Source organism: Acomys minous (assembly GCF_964271855.1).
Source record: "Acomys minous genome assembly, chromosome: 3".
Lineage (NCBI taxonomy): Eukaryota > Metazoa > Chordata > Mammalia > Rodentia > Muridae > Acomys > Acomys minous.
In genome coordinates, this window is record NC_140485.1 from 22,572,813 (window position 1) to 22,596,079 (window position 23,267).

General features: G+C 40.8%; 1 protein-coding gene across 8 annotated transcripts in view; it reads left to right on the forward strand.

Annotated features, from left to right (window-relative positions):
- ATP8B4 (ATPase phospholipid transporting 8B4 (putative)) overlaps positions 1 to 23,267 on the forward strand; it is a 174,582-nt gene that overhangs the window by 114,055 nt on the left and 37,260 nt on the right. For 7 of the 8 annotated variants that reach the window (XR_014777957.1, XM_084775494.1, XM_084775493.1 and 4 more), the window contains 7 exons: positions 290 to 336; positions 3,823 to 3,988; positions 9,120 to 9,308; positions 14,480 to 14,595; positions 17,544 to 17,708; positions 18,764 to 18,875; positions 20,833 to 20,938. Coding sequence is in view for 7 of the 8 variants with exons in the window: in XM_084775494.1 (XP_084631620.1) it covers positions 290 to 336; positions 3,823 to 3,988; positions 9,120 to 9,308; positions 14,480 to 14,595; positions 17,544 to 17,708; positions 18,764 to 18,875; positions 20,833 to 20,938 (901 nt within the window). In the remaining variant the exon portion in view is untranslated. The remainder of the gene's footprint in view (positions 1 to 289; positions 337 to 3,822; positions 3,989 to 9,119; positions 9,309 to 14,479; positions 14,596 to 17,543; positions 17,709 to 18,763; positions 18,876 to 20,832; positions 20,939 to 23,267) is intronic. The other variant, XM_084775495.1, reaches the window with a different exon arrangement.

The following is a 23,267-nucleotide window of genomic DNA, read 5'->3' on the forward strand; positions in this document are numbered from 1 at the left end:
TGAGTAGGTTGTATTTAGAAATATATATACATATTCACATACATATATGCATACAGTAGCAATTAATGGGAAAGAAGCCATTAATTTGAAATAGAGAAAGAGGGGGTATGTGGGAGGACTTGGAGGGAGTAAAGGCAAGGAGTAAATGATGTAATCATATTATAATATTTCCATAGTTAAAAAAAAAACAACTCCCCAAGCAAAACAGAACACTAAGTTTATTCTCTAAATTAAATATCTAAAACTAGGTTCAGTTTTACTTACCGGTTGTTTTTAATGTTTGTTTTAGCAGGTGAAGCACTAGATGACCTGGGCCAGAAGAAAGATTTAACTAAGGTACTGAAGAGATGCGTTTCCTTTTTTGCTTCAATTTTAGCTGCATGACACGGTTCTCAAGGCCCGGTTTACGCTCTCCACCATGCAACATGTAAAATGAAATGAGGAATAGGTTGCCATGGGCCAACATTTCTTCTAATCAAAGCCCCTTGGCCACAGTTTCCAAATCTTTGGTCCATTTCTGCACAGGCAAGAAAATATGCTTCACTGTTCATAGACACACGGTGGTAGATTACAGGCACTGCTTTATCCTTCTCAGCCTCAGAAACCTTTCTAGATCAATTTTAAGTGTTTATTGTTTTTAATTGTTGAATGCTATGCCGCTATATTTATGTTCTACTGTCTATGTAATGAAATACTGATGAGAATTTAAAGTGTCTCTAATAGTTTGACAGTAAAGAAAACTCAGAGGAAAACTGGGTAAGTATTATTTCAAAATGTTGGGGTGCCCTATGGAATGCATTTCAAGAAATGCAATTACTTCATAAAAATGTGTGGGCACCAGTAGGTTGATTAATATTGCAAATTGTCCCTCCAACATGACAGTTTACTCTGCCACATCTTTAGATTAAAAAATTTGCTTCTTCTTTATTTTAAATTTGCATAATCTTTACTTACTTTTTTTTCTTACTTAAGCTCTGGACAGGACTTCTAGGATTATGCTAAGTTGAAGTGATTACAATAGGCATCTTTGCCTAGCTCTTAGTTTTAGAGGAAACATAATCTTACATTTTAAAAATGTGGTGTTAGCCATGGGCTTTTCCTGCATGGCTTTTATTATATTGAGATGTTTTTCTTCAATCCCTCTTTCGATGACAGTCTTTGGTATAAGAGGCGACCACATTTTTGTCAGGCACCTTCTCTCAATCATTTGGGACAGTCATGCAGTTTTTAGTCTTCATTCTGCTTATGTGACATTTCACATTGATTCATTCTCATCATTGCACTGCAGGGACAAAATCCATCTAGTTATTGTATATGATCCTTTGAATGTGACGTTGGTGTCCATTTGCTAGCGTGCTCTTGAGGGGTTTTGCATCTGTGTTCATTAGCGACGCTCTCTTCTTGTAACGGTTTTGGTGTTGGTGTTAGGGTCCTGCTGCCTCATCAAGTGAGCTTGGGAAGGCTCCCTTTTAATATTTGGAAGAGTTTGATGCAGTTGGCATTAATTCCACTTCAAATGTTTGATGTATTTTGTATAAGCAGTCATTCTATAAACAAAGCAAAGCTTTGGCACTTCTATGTTGGGATTTAAAACGGACAGACTTTCATGATTGTCTCAACTGGTCTGAAACTACTGGGCCCCAGAAGGTTGGGACTGCAGCCAGGCAACACCATACCCAACTTGTCTGGGAAGTCCTAGATTCTTGTTTCAATCTCCACACTAGCTATGGTCTGTTTGGGTTTTCTGTTTCCTCACAACTTGTGTCTGGTGGCCATGGTTCTGGAAATGTGCTTATAGCCTACAGCTGATAGTGATTTGCAGATATACTTATTCATAGTAGCTACTTAGGTCCTTATGGGTATGTGTCTGTGTGTTCCATTGTCTAATCACCTCTCAAAGGGCTTCCCTTTTAATATAATTATGAAGGGAGTTAGCTTCTACCATAAGTTTCAGAGGGGTGTTTAAACCACAGCACTTGAACAATTTGAATTCACAGACATCAGCATGTGTTGCTTCAGTGAAAAAACCCTAACAGCCCTTTTTTAAAACTTCATATTGCTAAAGGAAATACCTGAGGTAGCTGAAGAGAAAAGGTTTGGGGGCATAAAGTCCAAGATGGGGTGGCCCCATTGCTTGGCCTCTGGTGAGGGTGATGGATAAGTGAGTGGGACATCATGGTAGGAGGAGAGAGAGAGAGAGAGAGAGAGAGAGACAGAGAGAGAGAGAGAGAGAGAGAGAGACAGAGAGAGAGAGAGACAGAGAGAGAGAGAGAGAGAGAGAGAGAGAGAGAGAGAGAGAGAGAGAGAGACAGAGACAGAGACAGAGAGAGTGAGCGCGCGCGCCAATCCCCTTTAAAGACATATTGTCAGTGACCAAAGTCATTCCTATGAGGACTACTGAGGATTACCTGCTCTTAAAGCATTACCTAATGTCATCCCTCTGGACATCAAACTTTCATACTTGTACTTCTTAAGGTCATTCAACATCCCAGACATAACAAGTGCTTACATGAAAAAAGAAGCAAGTACAATGCAAACATGTGATACGTGCAGTGATTATGGAACTGGGTTTGGGTGGGGGAAATAGTCAAGAGCTAGATTAGGGAGCTGTAATGGAAAAACATGACAATCGACATCTCCTCAAAAACTAAGGCTGAAAGGCAGAGGGACCGTGTGGTACTTCAGTGGCTCTGTGAGATGCACATGGATGCAGACCTTAGAGCTGAAGAAAAGGAAGTCCGGCCACAGTGTGCAGCTAGTCTGTTAACTGGGTAACAGTAAATAATGCTCGAAAGGCTTCATCTTTGGAGAGGATACTTAATCTTGGTTACAAAGTAGAAGGCATGCACTATCAGCCTGGATATGGGAGTACAATGGAAAAGTAGAGGGCCAAAGTACTTTAGTGGTTGTAGTGTCCTTATAAACTGTGCAGTTGAGGGATACACTCTGTTGTGAAGGGAAAAGGGAAATAAAGGGAAACTTTATTACTTATAAGACTGTCATGAAGTTTCTAAAATTGAGATATAAGTGTCCTAAAGATAAGGCGTGGTCACATGAAGTCAACAAACGGCCAAAAGATGGAGGTCAGGTTGGAGTTCTCAAAAAGAAAAAAAAAGCACAGGGCAGATTTGTGGTATGACACCATTTCTAAGGATATACGCCTACTTACTGCAGACCAAAGTAACCATGCCGCCAAAGTCCATCTTGGTGAACCAGTTAGTTTTACTGGGGTTCCTTAGAGGAAATGAGTGAAGGGTTATTTACAGGAGCAGAATAGCTTATACGGCTGCATCACCAGAATCCATCTTAGTGTGGTGACAGCCCACAAAAGCTGGAGGAAACCTGCTCAACCTTTAGGCAGGCAGTGCAGCAGGTTGGAAACTGTCCTTTCTAAGTAGCTCAGTTGGTCTGAGCCTCTCCAGGCAGCCTGGCTGGCCTCTGCCTCTTCCAGGCGTGTTCCTGGTTTGAGAGTGTCCCTCAGGGCTTAGTAATGTCCTTACTGCTTATATACTTGTGGGTCTAGTTGGCTTCAGGAACTTCCTGAAGGTATTCCAAGTTGTTTACTCACTGAGGTTAAGGATCTTCCCTCCAGGATAAAGCGTTTCAGCCCCCCTTTAACACCCTGTGCCCTAATGTGAATGCATGCCAGAATCTTCTCAGTTCTCAGAACAATCCAGAATGAAATAGTTGTTGCAGATTTTTAAAAATTAAGACAGGTAATTGCAACCCCATGAAAAGTTCAGTGTGCAAAGGGGGAAAAAAATGAAAAGACAACGGATTATTGTTGGGAAAAGTTTGGCTCAGTGTGGCGTTCTCTTGCAGAAAAAGGAAGTGGTGGACTTCTCAAGCAAATGTCAGTCAGAAAGAACACTCCATTTCTCGGACCACAGTCTGATGGAATCCATTGAGCTGGGGGACCCCAAAGTGCATGAATTCCTTCGTGTACTCGCTCTCTGCCATACTGTAATGTCGGAGGAGAATAGCACAGGTAAGTGTTTCAGTAGTGAGCCCTTTAAAAAAATACAACAAAGATAAGGTTTTAAAATAGAAGGATTTCTGAACTAAAGGTAGACTATTCCAAACAAGTTTTCTTGTCTCTAGCTTTTTGTTTGTATTCTGAATGCTTCTTATAAACAAGGATATACTTTTATTTTTTATCCATTTTATTTATGTGTTTGAGTATATTACCTACATGTATGTATGCCACTTGTGTACAGTACCCATGACAGTCAGAAGAGGGTGTCTGACCATCTGTACTGTTGTGACCTCCTATTTGGGTGCTGGGAATTGAACCTGGATCCTCTGAAAGAGCAGACAGTGTTCTTAACTGCTGAACCATCATTCCAATCCCCCACAAACACAGTAAAGAAAAAGATACAGTACCAATGGAAAGCTAAATATGTTCTTGGAAATAAATATGTTTTTCAACTGGGATTAAACGCTTGTTATAATTGAGTACCACATTTGGCTGTAAAAGGTCTAGTACCAGAACTAATGGGGAGAGATAGCTGAGTCACACAGCACGTGTGTAACGGATGAAGGTGACCATAGAAAGGGGAGAAATCTACATCAAAACACTGTGATCATCATGCCGATCAAGGCCTTTTACCTGCTACATGGGCATTTAGAGCTCAGGGTTTACAAAATACAAGAAAAGCAGCTGCCTCACGTTTGGTGATGAAGGCAAGAGATGCCAGAGAACCAACTTCTTTCTTCAGAGTCTAACAGTTTCACCTGTAAATTTTGTTTCCTTTTGCTACAAAGTATTAAGTTAAAATTACTACCCAAGGAAGCAATAAGTGCTGAATTAACCCATTCTTTAGATTTTAATTGCTTTGAAGATTTGCATAATTGTATTTATGGCTTTAATTGATCTTTATAATATTAACACCACAAGGATTTATTATGTTCCCTTCTGGGAATTGCCTTAAGGAAGTTTCTTTTATTTCTGCCTTTAGAGTTTATTTCATTTCCCAAACCCTATTTCATTTTAATAGCAGTCTGTTTTCCATTAATGCTATGATATTCTTTAGATCTCTTTGAGGGTATTAATTATACTTAATTTGAATTTGCTTTTGTTTCATCCAGTATTCTGTGTTTTATTGAGTGTCCTCTCTCTCTCTCTCTCTCTCTCTCTCTCTCTCTCTCTCTCTCTCTCTCTCTCTCTCTCCTCTCTCCCTCTCCCTCTCCCTCTCCCTCTCCCTCCTTCCCCCTCCCTCTTCTTCTGCATCGAACTTTGATGTTATTCTAAAGTGCTTGGTGATTTATGCTTGTCTGTTCCTCTTTGTGTGACTGGACAAGGAGCACCGTGGTCCAGTAGCTCCGAATGGAATTTTTCAATTAGCTTTACTAATGAGGCCTCCAAGGTTCTGGTTTCATTTGCTGACTGAGTTTGGAGAGTGTCCTTACCTCTGCCTTCATTTTCTTCTGCAAATGTTTTGGACTATGCTTCCCCCCCCCTCTATCTTTGTTTCTTTATTGATCAAACTGGCACTTTATCTTTCAAATAGTTCTCAGATGTGTAGATTCAAGATTCATTCTTCAATTCCAGCATTATTAAGAATTTAGATTGTGCTACAACTCAATGCATTTGAGGTGCCCAGATCTTCAGAGTACACGTATGCACATTGCATGCACACATACATGCACTGTAGCTTGATGAGATTTGATGGTTACAAACATCCTTAGAGACGCTGCTTGGATCAAGGCATAAATCTCTTCCATCAGAGCAGAGAGGTTACTTGTGCCCCTTCCATTCAGCTTCTATGAGCTCTAGCCCACTCAACTTCTGCTGAGGCTTCTGTCATTGAAGAGGAGTTTGTCTTCCCGTCTTCCATATAAACAGAATTGTACAGTAAGCCCTCTGTGTGCCATGGTCTGTCATCAGCGCTGTTATCCCAGTTACTAGTTTCTTTCTCTCTTTGTTTAAAAAATTAAACAGCACCCCTCTGTATGGAAACACCACAACCTCTTCCAGTTCTCTGTTAATAAAGTTAGGTTGTTCTAGCTTTTGTGAGCAAAGTTGTCACAAACACTTTGTATGCCTTTTAAAAATTATTTGCTAAAAACATTGGGAGGAGGACGGCTAAATACTTAGGAATGGAAATTGCCCTCTCATCATACAAGGATATGCTTAAACTTCTCAAACTTTTAAACTGCTTTCAAAGACATTAATGTATCATTTTATGTCCCTGCTGCATATGAGCGAGAGCTCCAGCTACCTACACTCTCCATTGAACATCTACTGGACATTCCTATGACTGTTCTTGCGTTTTAGCTCTTCTGATGGCTGGCTGATGCCTTTTGTCACTTAAAAGAATTCTGATGAGATGGAAGTTAGGTATTTGCATGACTTCGATGGTTTCTAACTCTTGTCTCAGGACACTAAATCCAACAGACTGGGTTGTGTTTTGAGGACATGGGAACTTGCTTTTATTTCAAAGATTTCATTGTGGGATATGTCACTCAAGCAAATTCATTCATGTTAAAGAACATCCAAAGCTAAGCTCTTCTATATTAGTGTCACTGAGAGAGAGGGCGAGAGTTCAAATCCAACACTTAAAGTTCAGCTCATGGTTGAGGATATGGCTGCAAGTGTGTGGCTTTTGATCCATGGGGAAGTTATTTGAGGATGCTGTACTTTTTGGTCTGTGCCAGAGTGACGCCTCAGAATGAGACAGTGGGATGAGACAGTGGGAGATCCAAGTACTTAGGGAGTTTTTTTTTTTTTAAGTAAATGGCAATAAGTTTTAAAAATTTACAACTTTTTTATTACCTTATTATACCAAAATTAAAATTTGTTGAAGCTTGATAATGGCCTGGTATATGATTGATTTCCATAAACATGTAGTAAATGCTTAAAATGAATGTGTATTTTTTAATTTGGGTTACTATATTCTGAACACATACATTGAACAGTAGATTAATCCTATTAATCAAGTTTCTCATTCAACTATCTATCTATCCATCTGTTATCTATCTATCTATCTATCTATCTATCTATCTATCTATCTATCTATCCATCTATCTAATGACACAGTGCTATTCTGTGGTCCAGGCTGCCCTCAAACTCATGGCAATCCTTTGACTTCAGCCTTCTAAGTGCTAAAATTTAGGGTATGAGAAATCTGTTTTTTAAAAAAATGGATTATTTTGACAACTTGATTTCTTAGCTAATCAAAATATGCCAAGAGCTCTCAATAGAACAGCACACTTCTACGTTGATATTTTTAGTTCTGCCAAAGCTTGCTTCAGAAGGTTATGTTGGAAAATAGGTCGGATTTCTGCCTTCATCAAACCACAGCCCGTAACAGAATATCCTGACTCCATTTACCTCCAGCCGTCATCTTTATCCTAGAGTTTCCTGTGATTGTCTACTCCTCCTTCCTAGGTGTCTGCGCACTTAGCTTCTGTTAGTGTTCGTTTACCTCTTTGCTTACATTTAGGACACAGCTTTTGCAAGTGATGTATTTTAACATTTAATAATGAGGTGTGGCCAATGCTAAGGCTAAAGAGAACTTTCAGTCCATTTGTCTTTGTTGTCACTACACTTGTGTTCTAAATACTCAGACCTCAGTTGTTGATATTTGGAGTTCTTTTCAACCACCTTATTTTGTCTTCTCTTTGTCCTACTTTTCTTTTCTTAGACTCCTCTTTTTTTTGTTTTTGATTTTGTTTTCATATATTTAGTCCTTTTGAATCCTGCTACTTTGAAAACAATGGACCTTTATTGTTTTAGAGGTCAATGTCAGGATTTTAGCATAAACTCATGGAAGCCTAAGGCTTCTTTTGAGTAAAACAAAGATCCTTTAATAGTTATCAACATTGTCCTGGCATATGTAATATTCTCACCATAGTTTTAATTTTTTAAAAAAACTCATAGGTGCTATTTTTTATGGCTAGAGTCAATGTTCGTATGATTCATTCATCTATTTTATATTAATTAACTTTTTTACTTCTTTTATCTGTAGATGATATTTATTTATTTTTATAAATTTCTACCTACTAGTGGTAAATTTGTGGCTTACCTATTGCTGTTAACTCTGAGGGATTTTTGAGGTAACTATTTTATCATTACTCCTTTGTCTCTTTTCACTTTTTGAGACAGAGTCTGACTATATATCCCTGAGGAGGTTGGTATTCACCGTGTAGCTCAGGCTGACCTCAAACTCATGGAAATCTTCCTGGTTTTTCTTCTTAAATGATTCACTCTTCCACTTGTTTGTAAATGTATATCCAAGAATATATGCAGAGATGTAAGGTTTTATTTTTCATGAGGAATCCACAGTATTCCCAACTAATAGAAAAACCAATTACGTAACAATTTATCTTGAACACTATAAATAGTAAAATGGATCTATCCATGCCAACATTTTCCGATTTACTTTTTCAAACATGATATAGTTTTATGTAAATGGATTACTTTTATTTTTAAGTTTTTTGGTCTTTCTGCAGGTTTCATCTTTTCTCTCCCTTCTTAGCACCACTCCAACACACACACACACACACACACACACACACACACACACACACACACATTGTTGAGCAACAAGTCTTTAACAACAACAAGTCTTGATTTGATCCTTTACATTTTGGTGGATTTTTACACATTCAGTCTCATAAGATGGTCATTAGTGACTTAGCAAAGGAAAGGGTCAGAGTATCTGCTTCCTCACTTTTTTGTTGTTTGATCTTTCTAATGATCATATCACCTCTTTCAGCTGTAGGTCCCAACAGTATAACATAAAATAATTTAAATAGTCATTACCTCTAAAAGCTCACCTTGTGTGTCCTATGGCACTCAAATGAGGGTTAGGACCTCTACTCACCAAAAGTGAAGACCTATGACCTATGACCCAAGAAACTTTTATCACAGTGGAGAAACAGACTCACAGCTGGACACTTGGCTGCAGGAGGGGAAGGGCTGCATGGTGGTGTGCATGGGGCCTTGGGGTACCCCAGAGCTCCAGGTGGTGGGTGGGTGGACATTATCTAAGGATAGGGAAGTACTCAGAGTGATGCTGGAGTTGGTTATTAAAGGCTACATTGGGATTAGTATTGGAATCATGAACGTGAATTATCACCCTCAGCACTGCATATATTTTCTCTTTCCCTTTTAGGACAACTGGTTTACCAAGTTCAATCACCCGATGAAGGAGCTCTGGTTACCGCTGCTAGAAACTTTGGGTTCATTTTTAAGTCTCGGACCCCAGAGACAATAACAATAGAAGAATTGGGAACACCTGTTACTTATCAGTTACTTGCCTTTTTGGATTTCAACAACATCAGGAAAAGGATGTCTGTCATAGGTATACGTTTGTTAGCTGAGACTATTACTGATGCTTGATGTTTTGATGCTTCTGTGGTTATGGGTTATGTTGGTGATTTTCAAGGATAATTTGACTCTTGGCTATATGTACATTTTTGTAACTTTATGAACTCTCGTGATTCTCAACTTAGCCTCAAAAGCATAATAATATATGAATAAAATTCAACAGGAGTTTATTCCTTACCCAGCATTATTTTGAATCCCCTATCTGAAGTAACTGCAGTAATGCTATTATTTTTAATACCCATTTTATAGATAATCACAATGAGATAGAGAAAAGTGGAGTGACTTGCTTGAGTCCCAGTGCTGGAAACATAGTGGAGAGTCAGACCAAGAAGTCTGACTGGAGAGCTGCTCGATTCTGAATTGTGTAGCTTGTGCTGGCTGCTGTGGGCATCATTGGCCACTCTCACACCATTCATTATTTCTGTTTATCCCAATTGCTGGAGATGATGGCTTATTTAGTACCACATCACATCCATGCTTTTACAACTCAGTGTTAACCCTTAGTTGAAGGAGAGATAAACGTATTTTTTGTTTAGATCACAAGTGGAGGATGAGAAAAAGACTTGTGAGAGAGCAGGAGGTGTTTATCCCCTTAGAAGTCGAACCACCATGTGGGGGAGATTGGTTGTTAACCAGATGAAAAACATCCTTGAACAAATTCTGAGAGGAGGTATAAATGTGAGCCAAAAACAAGAGGCGGGGCCTTTGGAGACTTGGGATAGTTTTGGCTGTTCATCGCTCCACTTCGAGACACTCCTAGAGAGAACCACTCGAGGGAAGGCTTCAGGGGTCCAGGCTCTGGCTGAGGTTCTGGCTTCTGGGTTCTCCAGGTTCCAGCAGAAGAAATCCTGCTGACTATGCCAGGAGAATCGTTCCTCGGAGCTGATATCCTTACGGTTTCATTATTGTGTTCTTTAGTCTTTGTTTTCTATTGTTTAGGTTAGTTGGCTTATAAGTGAGGTACTCTCAATTAATAACTTTGTAATAAAATATATTTGCTAAGAAAATTGAGCCTACACTTAGTACCATTTCCGTGTCCTCAGACTACTTATGTGCCCCTTTCCCAACCCCCTTATATCTCTAAGCAGGTGTTTTTCTTTTTAATCTTTAAAACGTATCTCTTTTTTTTAGTTCTTTGAGAATTTTATATAATGCATTTTGATCATATTTACTCCCTCCCACATCTGCTCCCAGATCAACCTCCTCCTTCCCTCACCCACCTAACTCTGTGTCCTGTTTTTTTTTTTTCCTCTAACCTATCAAATCCAGTTTGTGCTGATCATATATATTCATGGATGTGTGGCCTTCCATTGGAGTGTGGTCAACTTTCCAGAGGTTACTTAAATAAAAGCTGTCTCTTCCTCTCCCAGAAGCTCTCAATTTCAAATAGTTCCTTGGCTGGGGGGGGGGGGCGGGACTTACTGTCCGCCCACTCACCTCTCCATGCTGGGTTTGCTCTACCTTGAACGTGCACATCTTCTATAGCTGTCACAACTACCATGAGTTCATCCATCCACTGTCTTTGGCTCTTATACTCTATCTGCTGCCTCTTCCAGAGTGATCCCTGGGCTTCTGGGCCACTAATCAGCATTTACTGAAAATAGAAGCATATTTGGTGAGGGCTGTTAAAAATAATATAGTACCCTCACTTAGGACCCAAGAAACTAAACTAAAGTCATTTGTCTGAGAGCGTAACATAGCACACAGCTTTTTGCACAGCGAGACAGATGCAAGGAAAATCTGGGGTCATCTTCTCTAAAGTCTGGCCGTGGACTTACACATAGGTCAGCGGTAAAGTCTTTTTCTAGGATGCACAAGGCTCTGGGCTCAACCCCCCAGCACTGAAAAATAAAAAGGCCTCCTCCTCAAATAAAACTGGCCTCTTGACGTCTTGGTAGTTCACTTGCTTTTGACACTTCATATCTTATGTACTAGGATAAAGGTTCCCAGCTTTTAGCTTCGGTTGGAATAAGCTGGAAAACTACTAAAACGCATATCACTTGGCGTGGCCACTGGTTTGTGACTGAGTTCGTTGGAGGCAGAGTCCCCAGGTTTGCATTTCTGAGCAATTCTAGTGATGCCGATGGTACACCACAGGGGACCACAGATGGAGAAACCCTGCTGTAGACTAACATTTCCTCCCTGTTAGCTGTTTTTCTGGGCATAGTTGAGACGTTTCTCAAACCTGTATCATTCTTTGCTAATCTCTAAACTCAGTCATCTCTGGATTCCCGTCATCATACTGCTAAGTGTTTCCCTTCCAGATGCTTCCTAGAATTATTTGCAAGCCTAGCGTCTTCTGAACTACATTTCCCCCTATAAAGCTCTACTGTTCTCTCCTTGTAGTTTGCAATATCATTGCCTCATTGAGGGGTATTGCCACTGCTTATTTGAATTATTGCAGTGCCTTCAAAATTGTCCCCTTTAAAATAATACTCTATGCTGGCGATGTGCTACTCTTTCTAAACCACAGACTGATCATGTCATCACTTAATGTTGGTTTCCCAGAATTCACAGGGCAATGCTCCTAAGTGTGACTCGAAGGGTCACATGCAAAATGACAGCAATGTACTTTTCTCTACTTTCTGAGCTTTGTGCTCAAGCATCGTCACAACTCGCTACTCCTAGGATGCATTGTGTCCTTTTATACCCTGTTTGTTTGTTGTTGTTCTTAAACGTGTACTGAGATTTCCCCTAACTCTTTTTTTTCTGAAACTGCCTTCTCATCTGATAATGTCTAATTTACACGTCATGTGTTTTTCTTTATTTTCCAAATAGCTACATCTTTTGGTATTTCCCAGCATTCACTACAGCAGTGGGATCCCATCTTCTGGGACTCCAGGTTATCACAGCTTATCGTCCAGGTGCTACTTGAGGCCAGGCAGCCTTATCTTTATATTTCCCAGGGCCAACTACCAGGCAGGCACAATATATCTATTAATATGCATTGAAATTCTGCTTAGCTGGCCGTGGTGGCACATGCCTTTAATCCCAGCACTCTGGGGTCAGAGGCAGGCAAATCACTGTGAGTTCAAGGCCAACCTAGTCTACAAAGTGAGTCCAGGACAGCCAAGGCTACACAGAAACCCTGTCTCGAACCGCCCCCCCATTCCAAAAAGAAAGAAAGAAAGAAAGAAAGAAAAAAAATTTTATCTAATACTTTATAACTTATGAACAACAACATCTGGCCATTGCATTACTATGGAAAATGTATATATCCATGATGGTAGGGTTTGAGGTCTTTACTGGAATGTGGTATGGGGGGGTTGTTCTCAGGCTGTTCGGTTTATTTTTATTTTTTTGTGATAACAGGCCACAGGCAGCTTCCACCAGCTAAGAAGCACACAGGCTGCTCTAGGTGTTGGCTCACTGTTGCATCAGCAGGAGCTGTCCTCTCTTTACAACCCTGGGGGAGGTGTGAAAGGTCCTCATTTGGCTCAGAGTGGATTTCGTCTTGCTCTGAGGGTGTTGACAAGAACCTAGGATTGTTCTACGGGGAGAAGTTTGGCCTTTGCTCCACATCGGTCACCATTACAGGCGGCAAGGAATGCTCAGCTTAACCGCAGACATCAGATGCCTGCCTTAATGGATCCCATATGAGGAAGGCTAGGCTTAGCACAGAGTGGGGCTGACAGGCTTTCTTTTGGCTGCTTGGCTTTCAGTCCCACACCCAAGACATTATCAACCTTTTATCAACACTTTCAATGAAGTGGAAATTCAAGATGGACTCTGCTAGGACAGGAAGGGCCTGCTTGTTTCTAGGCAGGAAGCAATCCCAGTCTCCTGATCGCCACATGGCTTCTTCCATGGGGACAATACCCACGTGAGGGCTCTGACACGGCTGGTGCTATCTTCCCCAGTCTCCGATCGCCTTTTCTTCCCTTCATTCCTCTTCTTCTTCTTTCTTCATCTTCTACCTTATTGCTTATTTAATTTGGGGTCTGCCATTCATCAACTTATTAACGTATAGTTTCAGTGTCAGCCTGCTTAGATTTCATTTGTGGACAAGGGCTCCTATTTAGGTCAGTGCTGTTTAAATAAAAGTTGATTTTTATAGTAGTATGTCAAAGGTTACAGAACCTACTGATGAGCAAAGATATAAATTTCATTATATCATTATGAAAGAACCCATTGCACTAATTCAGTACATAAAGGTCAGTAATTTGGTACATAAACAAGCAAACAACAACATATTGAATAGAGGCAGGAGACAGATGACCACTAAGGAATAACTTACAGCAGCTCTCAAAATCTGATGTGAGATAAAGAATGCTCAAATGTGAACTTCTGGAAGAGTTTAATAGCAAAGTGTGACACTTACCGTAATTCTAACACATGGGAGGTCTAAGGGCAGCCTGGGCTGTACAGTGAGACTCGTCTCCTTCCTCTCCACCCCCAAAATCATCAACCCTCCCTCCCTCCCTCCCTCCCCCCTCCCTCTCTCTCTCTCCCTCTCTCTCTCTCTCCCTCTCTCCCTCCTTCCCTCCCTCCCTCCCTCTCTCTCTCTTTCCCTCTCTCCCTCCTTCTCTCCCTCTCTCCCTCCTTCCCTCTCTCCCTCCCTCCCTCTCTCCCTCCCTCCCTCTGTCTCTCCTTCCCTCTTTTTCTCCCTCCCTTCCTCCCCCTCTCTGAGTTCTTGCTTCTAATAAAAGTCTTTCTTCAATGTTTGATTCTGTTTGCTCTGTCTGTGATTTTTGCTGCCTTTTAATTCTTCACATGGCAGAGAAAATTAAACTTTCTCAAGATCCTTAGATAGTAGCAACTTGAGGAGTTAGAATCCCGTATGGAGATGGTCTTGAATTACACACCAAGCACTCTCTAATAAAGCTGCTAATTCTCCTTAATACACATGGCTTAATTTAAATCTTTCAGCCATTTTGCAATAGTAGACTAGGGGAGTTTGGTAGTTCATGTACATCAGAATACAAATACTTGTTTCTGAGTTTTGGAAATCAATAACTTCCAGTAGAAGTAATTGGACAAGGATAAAGCTGGCTGACTTAGGTCGTGATTGTCTGGCCCTAACAGCTTTGTTCCTGGCTGGGACTTTATCTCCATTTCCAGATGGGCTAGCTGCAGTCCTAGAAGAGTCTGGTTTCCTCAGGTTTCAGTGACGTAATTTGCTTTTTCTAAACTCTTACTTTTCAGTTCGAAACCCAGAAGGAGTGATAAAACTTTATTCCAAAGGAGCAGATACCATTTTGTTTGAGAAACTCCATCCTTGCAATGAAGCCCTGCTGTCATTGACATCGGACCATCTCAGTGTAAGTGCCTCCTGTTGAGCTCAGCACAGGAGCCCCTTTGCCATTCCCGGATGGTTAGGCCTTATTAACAAATATCAGCAAACACGGTGAGTTACGAAACAGACATCAGCTGTGGAGCCATTTCACAGAGGGAAGCCCACGAGTGTCTGGGAACCACTACCACTCAGAAAGGTGTTAGCTGGGAGAGCCACACAGTGGGGGTGAGCTCACGGTCCTTCAGGGCCACTTCTTTATGCCTGTGTTTAGATGGGGAGGGAAAAATAGTGTTTGGAGCCAACTTTCTCCTTTAAGGCTTCTTTCATTTGGGCTACCAGTTGTGAGTCCCCTATGTGTTCTGGGTGCTCAACCCACACATTTGAACATTAGTCTAATTTTTTTTTCAGAAACTTTCTGAAGTATACTGAGGTGAACTTTGTACTTTTGCTCTCTTCTCAGGGGTAAGGGGCTATGAGATAATAGGGACACTGTAGTTTTAAACTTGGGATCCTAGTGTTGTGCTAATAATTTCTTTGAGGTTCTGGTTGACCCCTGTGAACTTTTCAGGAAATGGTTCGAAATTTTCATTTTATCTATTTTTATTCATTCATTAAAATTATTGAAGATTCGTGTTCCTTTGTTGGATGTTGTTTTTGTTATAAAACATCCCCTTGAGTCCTCCAAAAACAAATAAAATGTAAATACTCTGCCTGACTTTAAGTTTAAAAGTGATGGTTTAGTAATAATTGTTACAAACATAGCTATTTTTTCGTTTTTAATAGAACATTCTTGATTCTTTTCCAGAGACTGACATGATCTTTTAGTTTTTTTTATTAAAACAATATTGGAGTAATAACTATATGAGTTTTGTCATTGCTCAAACACCGAGGATCTAGATATTTTCCTTTTATATTATATTATATTAAAATTTACTTTGGTCTTTTCATTTTTGGAGGTGGGGAGAAGAATTGATTTTAGGACAGATCGATTGGACCTGTTCTCTCCTTCAGTCACATTCATCTGGCTTTTACATTCTAGGCTTTTTAAGTTCACACTTAATGACTGATTTGGCATAGTTTTATGATAGGAAAAAGCCATGATCCAATGACCATTTTGGGCTAACTGTGTTTCATGACTAACTAGATGACTTAAGTCATCTGTCCCCATTTCTAGTGTCCTCTTGGAGTTGATTCACTGTTGTTCAGAACAGAGAGGGAGGAAGGGAGTAGTAATGCCCAGTGGGACTGCGAGTCAAAGGCAAAGACTGTGTGAATTGAGATGGTCTTAAGGCAGTAACTAGGCTTTCAGATCAGAATGGGGTGTGGGGATGTTCTTGGAAGATAGGACTTGTCAATATGAACTCAGTGTCCCAACTACCACCATCTGCCTGGTGATGAGTTCAGCTAATGTTTCCTGTGGTCTTCATGGGTTAAAGGACATCTTTGCACCATGCGCTTGCTGCCTTTTCTTTTTACCAGTCTGAGTGCATCATGATTTAGCATATGCCCGATCACAAAACTCCATCTGAACCATACATCAAAACAATGGAGAGAGCATTTAATGACTGGCAAGGCCCAAAGGAGCAGAAATGCTTGACTTGAAGTTTGGGGGTTCATAAAATGACCGCTGGAGGCAGAAGTGACATGTGAGGTCGTCAACAATCTACTTGTGTTTCGAGCTAATGTGGCTGTGTGATACACATAACAGCTGCCAATCTCCTAGCCCTTGGTCCTATTAGAAAGAGAAAGTACCAGAAGTATCCTATGAGATTGTTAGGTTAGCAAGTGTTCTGGTTTATTTGGCTTATACTTCTGGGTCATAGTCAGTCACTGGAGATGACAGGGCAGGCATTCAAGGCAAGAACCTCAACCAGACCTCATGGTGGATCACTACTTGCTGGGTCACTCTCTGGCCCATTGACTCAGAGGCTCATGCTCACTACCTTTCTTACATAGCCCTAGCTGCCTAGGGATGGTTCTGCACACAGAGGGCAGGGTCCTCCTGAGTCAGTTAATAGTTAAGACAACCTCTCATAGACATAGCCAAAGGCCGATTTGATTCAGACCTCAGCTGAGTCTTTCCACTTAAATGAGTCTAGGCTGTGTCAAGTTGACCACACTAACTTAGGGAAAGTATGGCTTCCTAATATTTGGTTACTTATTAAAAACTAACTCCATAAAATATAACTTCTAACAAATAATGAGTGTTTGAGCTGGTCTGGCTTGATGATGGTGTCTTCGAGGTTCGAAACAAATTTTTAAAAAAAAATCATTAAAATGAAACTTCAATGCAGTTAAAAAGAGAAACGTTTCACAGAAGAGTCTAGAGTGAAAGACCAAAGGCAGCCCTTAAGGCTTACACTTGTGGTATCTCTCATTCCCTCCTCTTCCCTCTCCTCCAAAGGTGCCTATCATTACGGAAGGTAGCACGCCGGATTTCTCTTCCTTAACTATTTACCATCTACTTATCCGTCAGTTATTGCTTTTTGTTTCTATTGTGGAAAATTTCAAGTATATGCAAAAGTAGGACATACAATGTACGGCCATGGGGAGTGTGGAAAGGCTTGGTGAGCGAGCCTGCTGTGGTCCACAAAAGGGCATCCTCTTTGTGCCTGGAGAGCTGTGCCTTCCCCAAGGGCTCGTCTTTGTTACTGTGACTTACAGCTGTGAGTTAGGGGCAGGAAGGCTTCCTACAGGCAGAGCAGGCTCTCGCACACCATTTCTCTCTTCCCAGCTAGGACGCTTCAGCAGGCACTTTCAGTTGCCTTTAGGGGGAAAGCTAGTGTCCTGCAGGTCAAAGCACCTAGGCATAGATATACACACAAACACAACCATTCTCTCCCATGTCCGAGGGGATGTAGAGTTAGAGTGAGGACAGCTATGAGTGTGAATGAGACATTTACCATGTTGTGGGGGATGTTCGCTGTGCCTACTGTTGTCTACCCGTCCCTAAGGCTACATCCTCTCTCACAGGAATTTGCAGGGGAAGGCCTCCGAACCTTGGCAATTGCTTACAGAGACCTTGATGACAAGTACTTTGAAGTGTGGCAGAAGATGCTGGAAGATGGGAGTGCTGCCACCGCCGAGAGGGATGAATGGGTATCTGGGATGTATGAAGAAATTGAAAGAGACTTGATGGTATAAGTTTGGAAGTGTGATGCTCTCTGCTTACTTAAGTCGTAGGCTAAGTCATCTTGCGTAGAGAAGATGGCTCTCTTCCTACTTTGAGTCATGCTTTGTATGCTGGCTTGGAGCTTACTAGTGTTCCCGTCCCCACCCCCACCCCCACTGAATTGAGAGGACTGACTGGCTTTGTCAGCAGTAGCTTATGCAGTGGAAGTCTTCCCAGAGTGTAGAATGGCAAACTCCCTATTCACCAAGATGCCGAATCATTTCCGCTCTCGGCTTTATGGTCCCCCATTTTTTAGTGCAGACATAGTTGGTATGTAGAGCAGGGCTGTAGCCCTGACGCGTTTCAGGCCAGGAGACTCTGATAACTACTCAGAGTGGGGTCTGTTTTTAGGAACCGTTCTTCCCAGAGGCCCGGTTGGTAGTTGGGAGTCGTAGGGAGCCTGTCTTATCATTAGGGTGAAAACTGAACAGTCTTTGCTTTTTGTTAGAGCAATGGCTGGCCTCGTACTGCATGGAATGACACTACCTTTTGTCCCTCAGCTTTTTGACGATGAGGCGATGGCTTTCCATTGGATCTCTCCTTTGCTGCCGAAAGCGGAGAAGCAGCTAGGGACTTCTTAAATCATTAGAGGAGCAGCCTCTGCCCATTTGTGCAAACATGCTATCTGAACCTAGCATCTCCCTCATGTAAATTCGACCTCCCTGGCTTCTGTTATTAAGTCACCTTGACTTATGGGCTTCCTATTGATTGATTGATGTACAAAATAGGGTGCTTACTATATCAATATTTTATTTTATTTGTTTATTTTTTTACTTTTTTGATTTTTTTTTTTGAGACAAGGTTTCTCTGTGTAGCCTTGGCTGTCCTGGACTCGCTTTGTAGACCAGGCTGGCCTCAAACTCACAGCGATCCACCTGCCTCTGCCTCCCAAGTGCTGGGATTAAAGGCGTGCTGCCCTCATTGCTTGTTTCTTCACCTCTAAACTCTGACTGGAAGCTACAGATGTTACATGCATTCTTTGCACGTATTAACACACATTATTCTTTGCTCTCCAATGAAGTTACTAGGTGCCACTGCTGTGGAAGATAAGTTGCAAGAAGGTGTCATTGAAACAGTTACAAGTCTATCACTAGCCAATATTAAGATCTGGATTCTAACGGGAGACAAACAAGGTATTTTGGAAATGGGTGACAACGATGTTTTTGGAGAGGGGGAATGAATTCTTTGAAAAAAATTGTTAATAAAAAACTTAAAGCAATTCAACAAATTTTTTTCTAGTCCACCACATAGGAAAAAGTTGAAATGCAAAAGAGAAGGCTTTCTAAAAAACATGAACTTATTATTTAAAAGCTAATAAGAATTTAAAAACTAACAAAAATACCTTCCATAGTATATGCTCTTGTCGGCAGAGTCTCTGCAGGCCATCCCTGCAGAGAAAAATACTAAACACAGTTTTCATGAGTGTTTTCTATCAGTGCTGAAGCAAGGCTCTGGAGCCCTTGCATTCATTCTCCTGTAGATTCTTGGTGGCAGGGAGCTGTGCGAGACCTTCTAGAAGATCTCAGGGGGTTGAGTAAGCCTCTGAGAGGCTAAGGGCAGCAGCTGTTTCTTAGGTGTTTATGGACACGTTGTATTTTAACAACTACTACAGCTGGACCAATGTCCCTGCTGGATTCCAGAATTGCCTGTGTGAACTGAACCTCTTTTAGGAATGACCAGACATTAAGTGAGGACTGTTTTCTTAAGAAAGAAAAAGTAAATTAATAAGTTTTTAATCTGTTGCTAACAATGAAAGATTAAAAATTTATGCTCAATCATTAGGAAATAAAAAAAATATTCATTTAACTATCACGTAGCTATTTTAAAGACTATCTTTAGAGCATTTAGGAGTCTCTATATACCAAATCTCTGTATAACTACATGTGCCAGGTGTTTAAGGAAAGGATTCCAAGTCATGTATATTGTTCTTTAAAAGTGTTCCTTGGCAAAAACCCTGTAACTATATGTACCTCTATAGTTATACAGTACCTATATAGACCTATGTCCCTATTGTCTCTCTGTCTGCCTATCTCTTTGTAGCACTATTGATTTAACCTAGGGTCTTAAACAAACTAAGCAAGCGTCTCCCCACTCAACTGCATATCCCATCCTTTCTTACTTTTTGTTTTGAGACGGAGTCTCACTAAATTGCCCAGGCAGGCCTGAAACTCTCTGCCCAGGCAGGCCTTGAACTTTTGACCCTTCCTGCCTTTGCCTCCCATGTAGCTAGGATTACAGGCCTGTGCCACCAGGCCTACGACTTACCATTTCTGTTCTTCTACCTATATTATTGATTAAAAAATTAAGCCGTAGGAAGTTGGAGCCTGCGGTGCTCACTGGATACTTATTACACGGGACTCACTGCAGCTGACAGGTGTCATGGGCTCAGCTACTCAGTTACTATGAGCACCTATGAATTCACCATTATTTATCTGATTTCTTTGTTTTATACAAAAGATATGCCGAGACTTAATTATTTGTCTGTTTTGATTTAGGGCAAGACTAACACTAACGTAGAACTAGCTAGTGTCCCATGATTCTCTAGTGTTAGAATCACATGACTATAAAATGAAGGCAGAAATCGCTGAGGGTCGTAAAATCCTCCAGATTTCTGGCAGAACGGTTCTGGGTGATTCTTGAACTGATTGTTAAATTCCATTTTTTTTTTATTTAGTAGGAAAACTACAAAGGGTTTCATGCATTTGCCTTCAATTATTAGTCTATCATATTAGACTTTGAATATTAGCCAAGTTTAGTATTTTGGCACTCTAATGAAGTTATTTGAGGTAAAAGTCTGTTTTTATACTTTCTCTCCATTGTACCTCGGGATCTTAGGACATATAAATGAGTATAAATGAAAACCAAATAAGATGCCACTGATTCGTAGATGCTCCTACTTTGGTTTAATGGTGGTGAATTTGGGTATGGGTCTCAGGTCCTGGACTTCTCTCTTGTCAGTTGAATTGTGTAATGTTTTGTGTGTTCACTGACACCGTTGGATCTGATAGGCTCTGGAGAAAACCAGCCACAGCTTCTTCACAACTTGATGGGAAGTGTAACGTTAACAGAAGTAATCTTTCTTTGTGCCAGAAACTGCCATCAATATCGGCTATGCCTGCAACGTGCTCACTGACGCCATGGATGCCGTGTTTGTGATAACGGGGAACACGGCTGTAGAGCTGCGGGAAGAACTCAGGTGCGTGTCGAAGGAAAGGGAGAGAGTAAGCCTGGGAAGGGGGAAGGGCGCTCAGGCAGCTGGGAAAGCGGAAGTAAGCGCGCAGCAGTCCCAGCGCTGCCTCTCAGTGTAGGTGTTACCGTACACTCTCTTTATAAGCCTCGTTCATGATAGCTGCAAATGCTAGTATAAAGCTGATATTGGCAACGAGTCGTTGTCTTCAGGCCTCCAACGTTTCCCAAGTGTTTAAGGAAAGGATTTCAAGTCATGTATGTTGTTCTTTAAAAGTGTTCCTTGGCCAAAAAAAAAAAAAAAAAAAAAAAAAAAAAAAAAAAAAGAACCTGGTAGATATTAAGTGACGATGAATGGCAGTGTCACTGAAAGTGCGTTTTTAAAAACACCAGTTTCCTGGCTTCCTTCCACCTCCGGGTCAGGTCTCTGAGATATGGAGTTCTGGGAGGAGTGTTTAATAGGCTCTCGAGGTTTGTGATAAGATAATGTTGGGAAACGCAGCTTGTTGGGGGATGGCGTATGAAGTCAGGACATAAGCACTCAGCCCAGGCTGCTGAGCACGCCTTGTGAAAAGTGGAATGCTTTGCTGTTTGTACAGCTGCCACCTAGCGCCAGAAAATGCGAGAGTGCTGGCACTGGACATAAGACTACATGAATATTAAATCTGGAGAACTGATATGTCCTAGTATCTATACATTTATCATATTTGCTTTCTGTTACTTCATTTGGAAAACATTAAACATCTACATAAGTATGCTGGCTTGTAACAGCTTCGCTTACTGCTACTGTAGCTTCTCTGAACAAAGCTTGCTGGACAGGGAAGGACGCCATAGTTGGCATTTCACCAGCTGGTATCTGCAGATCAAATCTGCTGTCGTTTCCACCTTACTCTGATCAGAAAAGGGCTCTCACGTGCTGGTGAGAGGCTCTGACAGGAAGAACGCGCATGTCTTGGCCAAATAAAAATTGAGACGCTTCATTAATTATTGCCGATATATTTTAATTATTTATACAATTTTAAGAAATGTATTATTTACTTATTAACATCGTACCGACTGTGTTATTATTTGAGTTAATTATTTTCAGATACTTTTATGTCATTTTTATGACAGAATTCATGGGGCCTTTGAGGGAAATAGTAATACTTTGATATTTTAAAAGGCAAATTGTCATTTGGTTCATATATATTCATATGTGTCTATATAATTCTAGTACTTTTTAAACAGATTGTAAAACCATCAAATTGAAAGTTTTTCTCCCCATTTATTTCCTGGCATAGTTAGTTGATTTGTGTTTTAACTATTAAAATTAAAACAACTTTCCCCTCCAACTAAACTGCACAAAGAAACCTGAAACTTCAAAAGGAGCATTCTCAGGCTTTATGGCTAGGCACACAGTTTTTAAATGTGTGGATTTATTTTAGAGAAAATGAACTTGTGAAATACTTTTAAAAACAACAACAGAACTCAAGGCATATGCATTGAATTTGCTCAGAGGCTAAGAGAAAAAACAAAAAAATCAAAAACAAAAACAAAATCTAAGCCAGAGCAGTGGCAAATGATGGCCTTCCCAGGTCTTTTGGAAATCTAAAAATAAACAAGCAACAAAAACCTCCCAAACAAAATATGAGCATCAGCGAGACTCCCTAGGATTGGAAGGCAGTGGGCAGTGCTGGCTGCATCTGAGCATGGACGCTGTTAATGTTAGACTACATTTAAAGCAGCATGTGGATCTTTCAAAAAACTACCTGAAGAGGAAAGGGTTTATTTGATGATACACTTCCAGGAAACAGTGCATTGGTGGGTGGGAGAAGTTAAGGGAGGAACTTAAAGGAGAAATCAGAAAGCAGGGACCTGGAAGAGGAAACCCTGAAGGGCTGCTGCTTCCTGGCTTAGCCTCAGCTGGCTTTCATAATGGCCCAGACCCACAGTGAGCTAAGTGGGCTTTCTCACATCAATCACTCTCTTACAGACATGGCTGAAGCCCTCAGTTAGCTACTCATTATTATGGGAGCTTTCCTTTCTACTCAGCTCCTTAAGGCAACCTTAACTTACCTTTTGAGATTTGAAGAAACTTTATTTTCTTTTCCCCCTCTCATAATACTCAATTAGTAAAAACCCCAACAGCTAGGATTTATAGTGATATTGATGTTACACTTTTCAAGGGTCTATTTTGGAGCTCAAAACCCAAGAATTTAACTCCTCCCCACTGTGCTTAGTTCCCTTCCCAGGCAAGGCATACTTCTGAGTAGAGATGGCCTCTGTGTTTATACAAATGGTCTGAGAAGGAACAGTTGAGCTAATACCTCAGGATTTTATCCAGCTATCACTGGTTGACT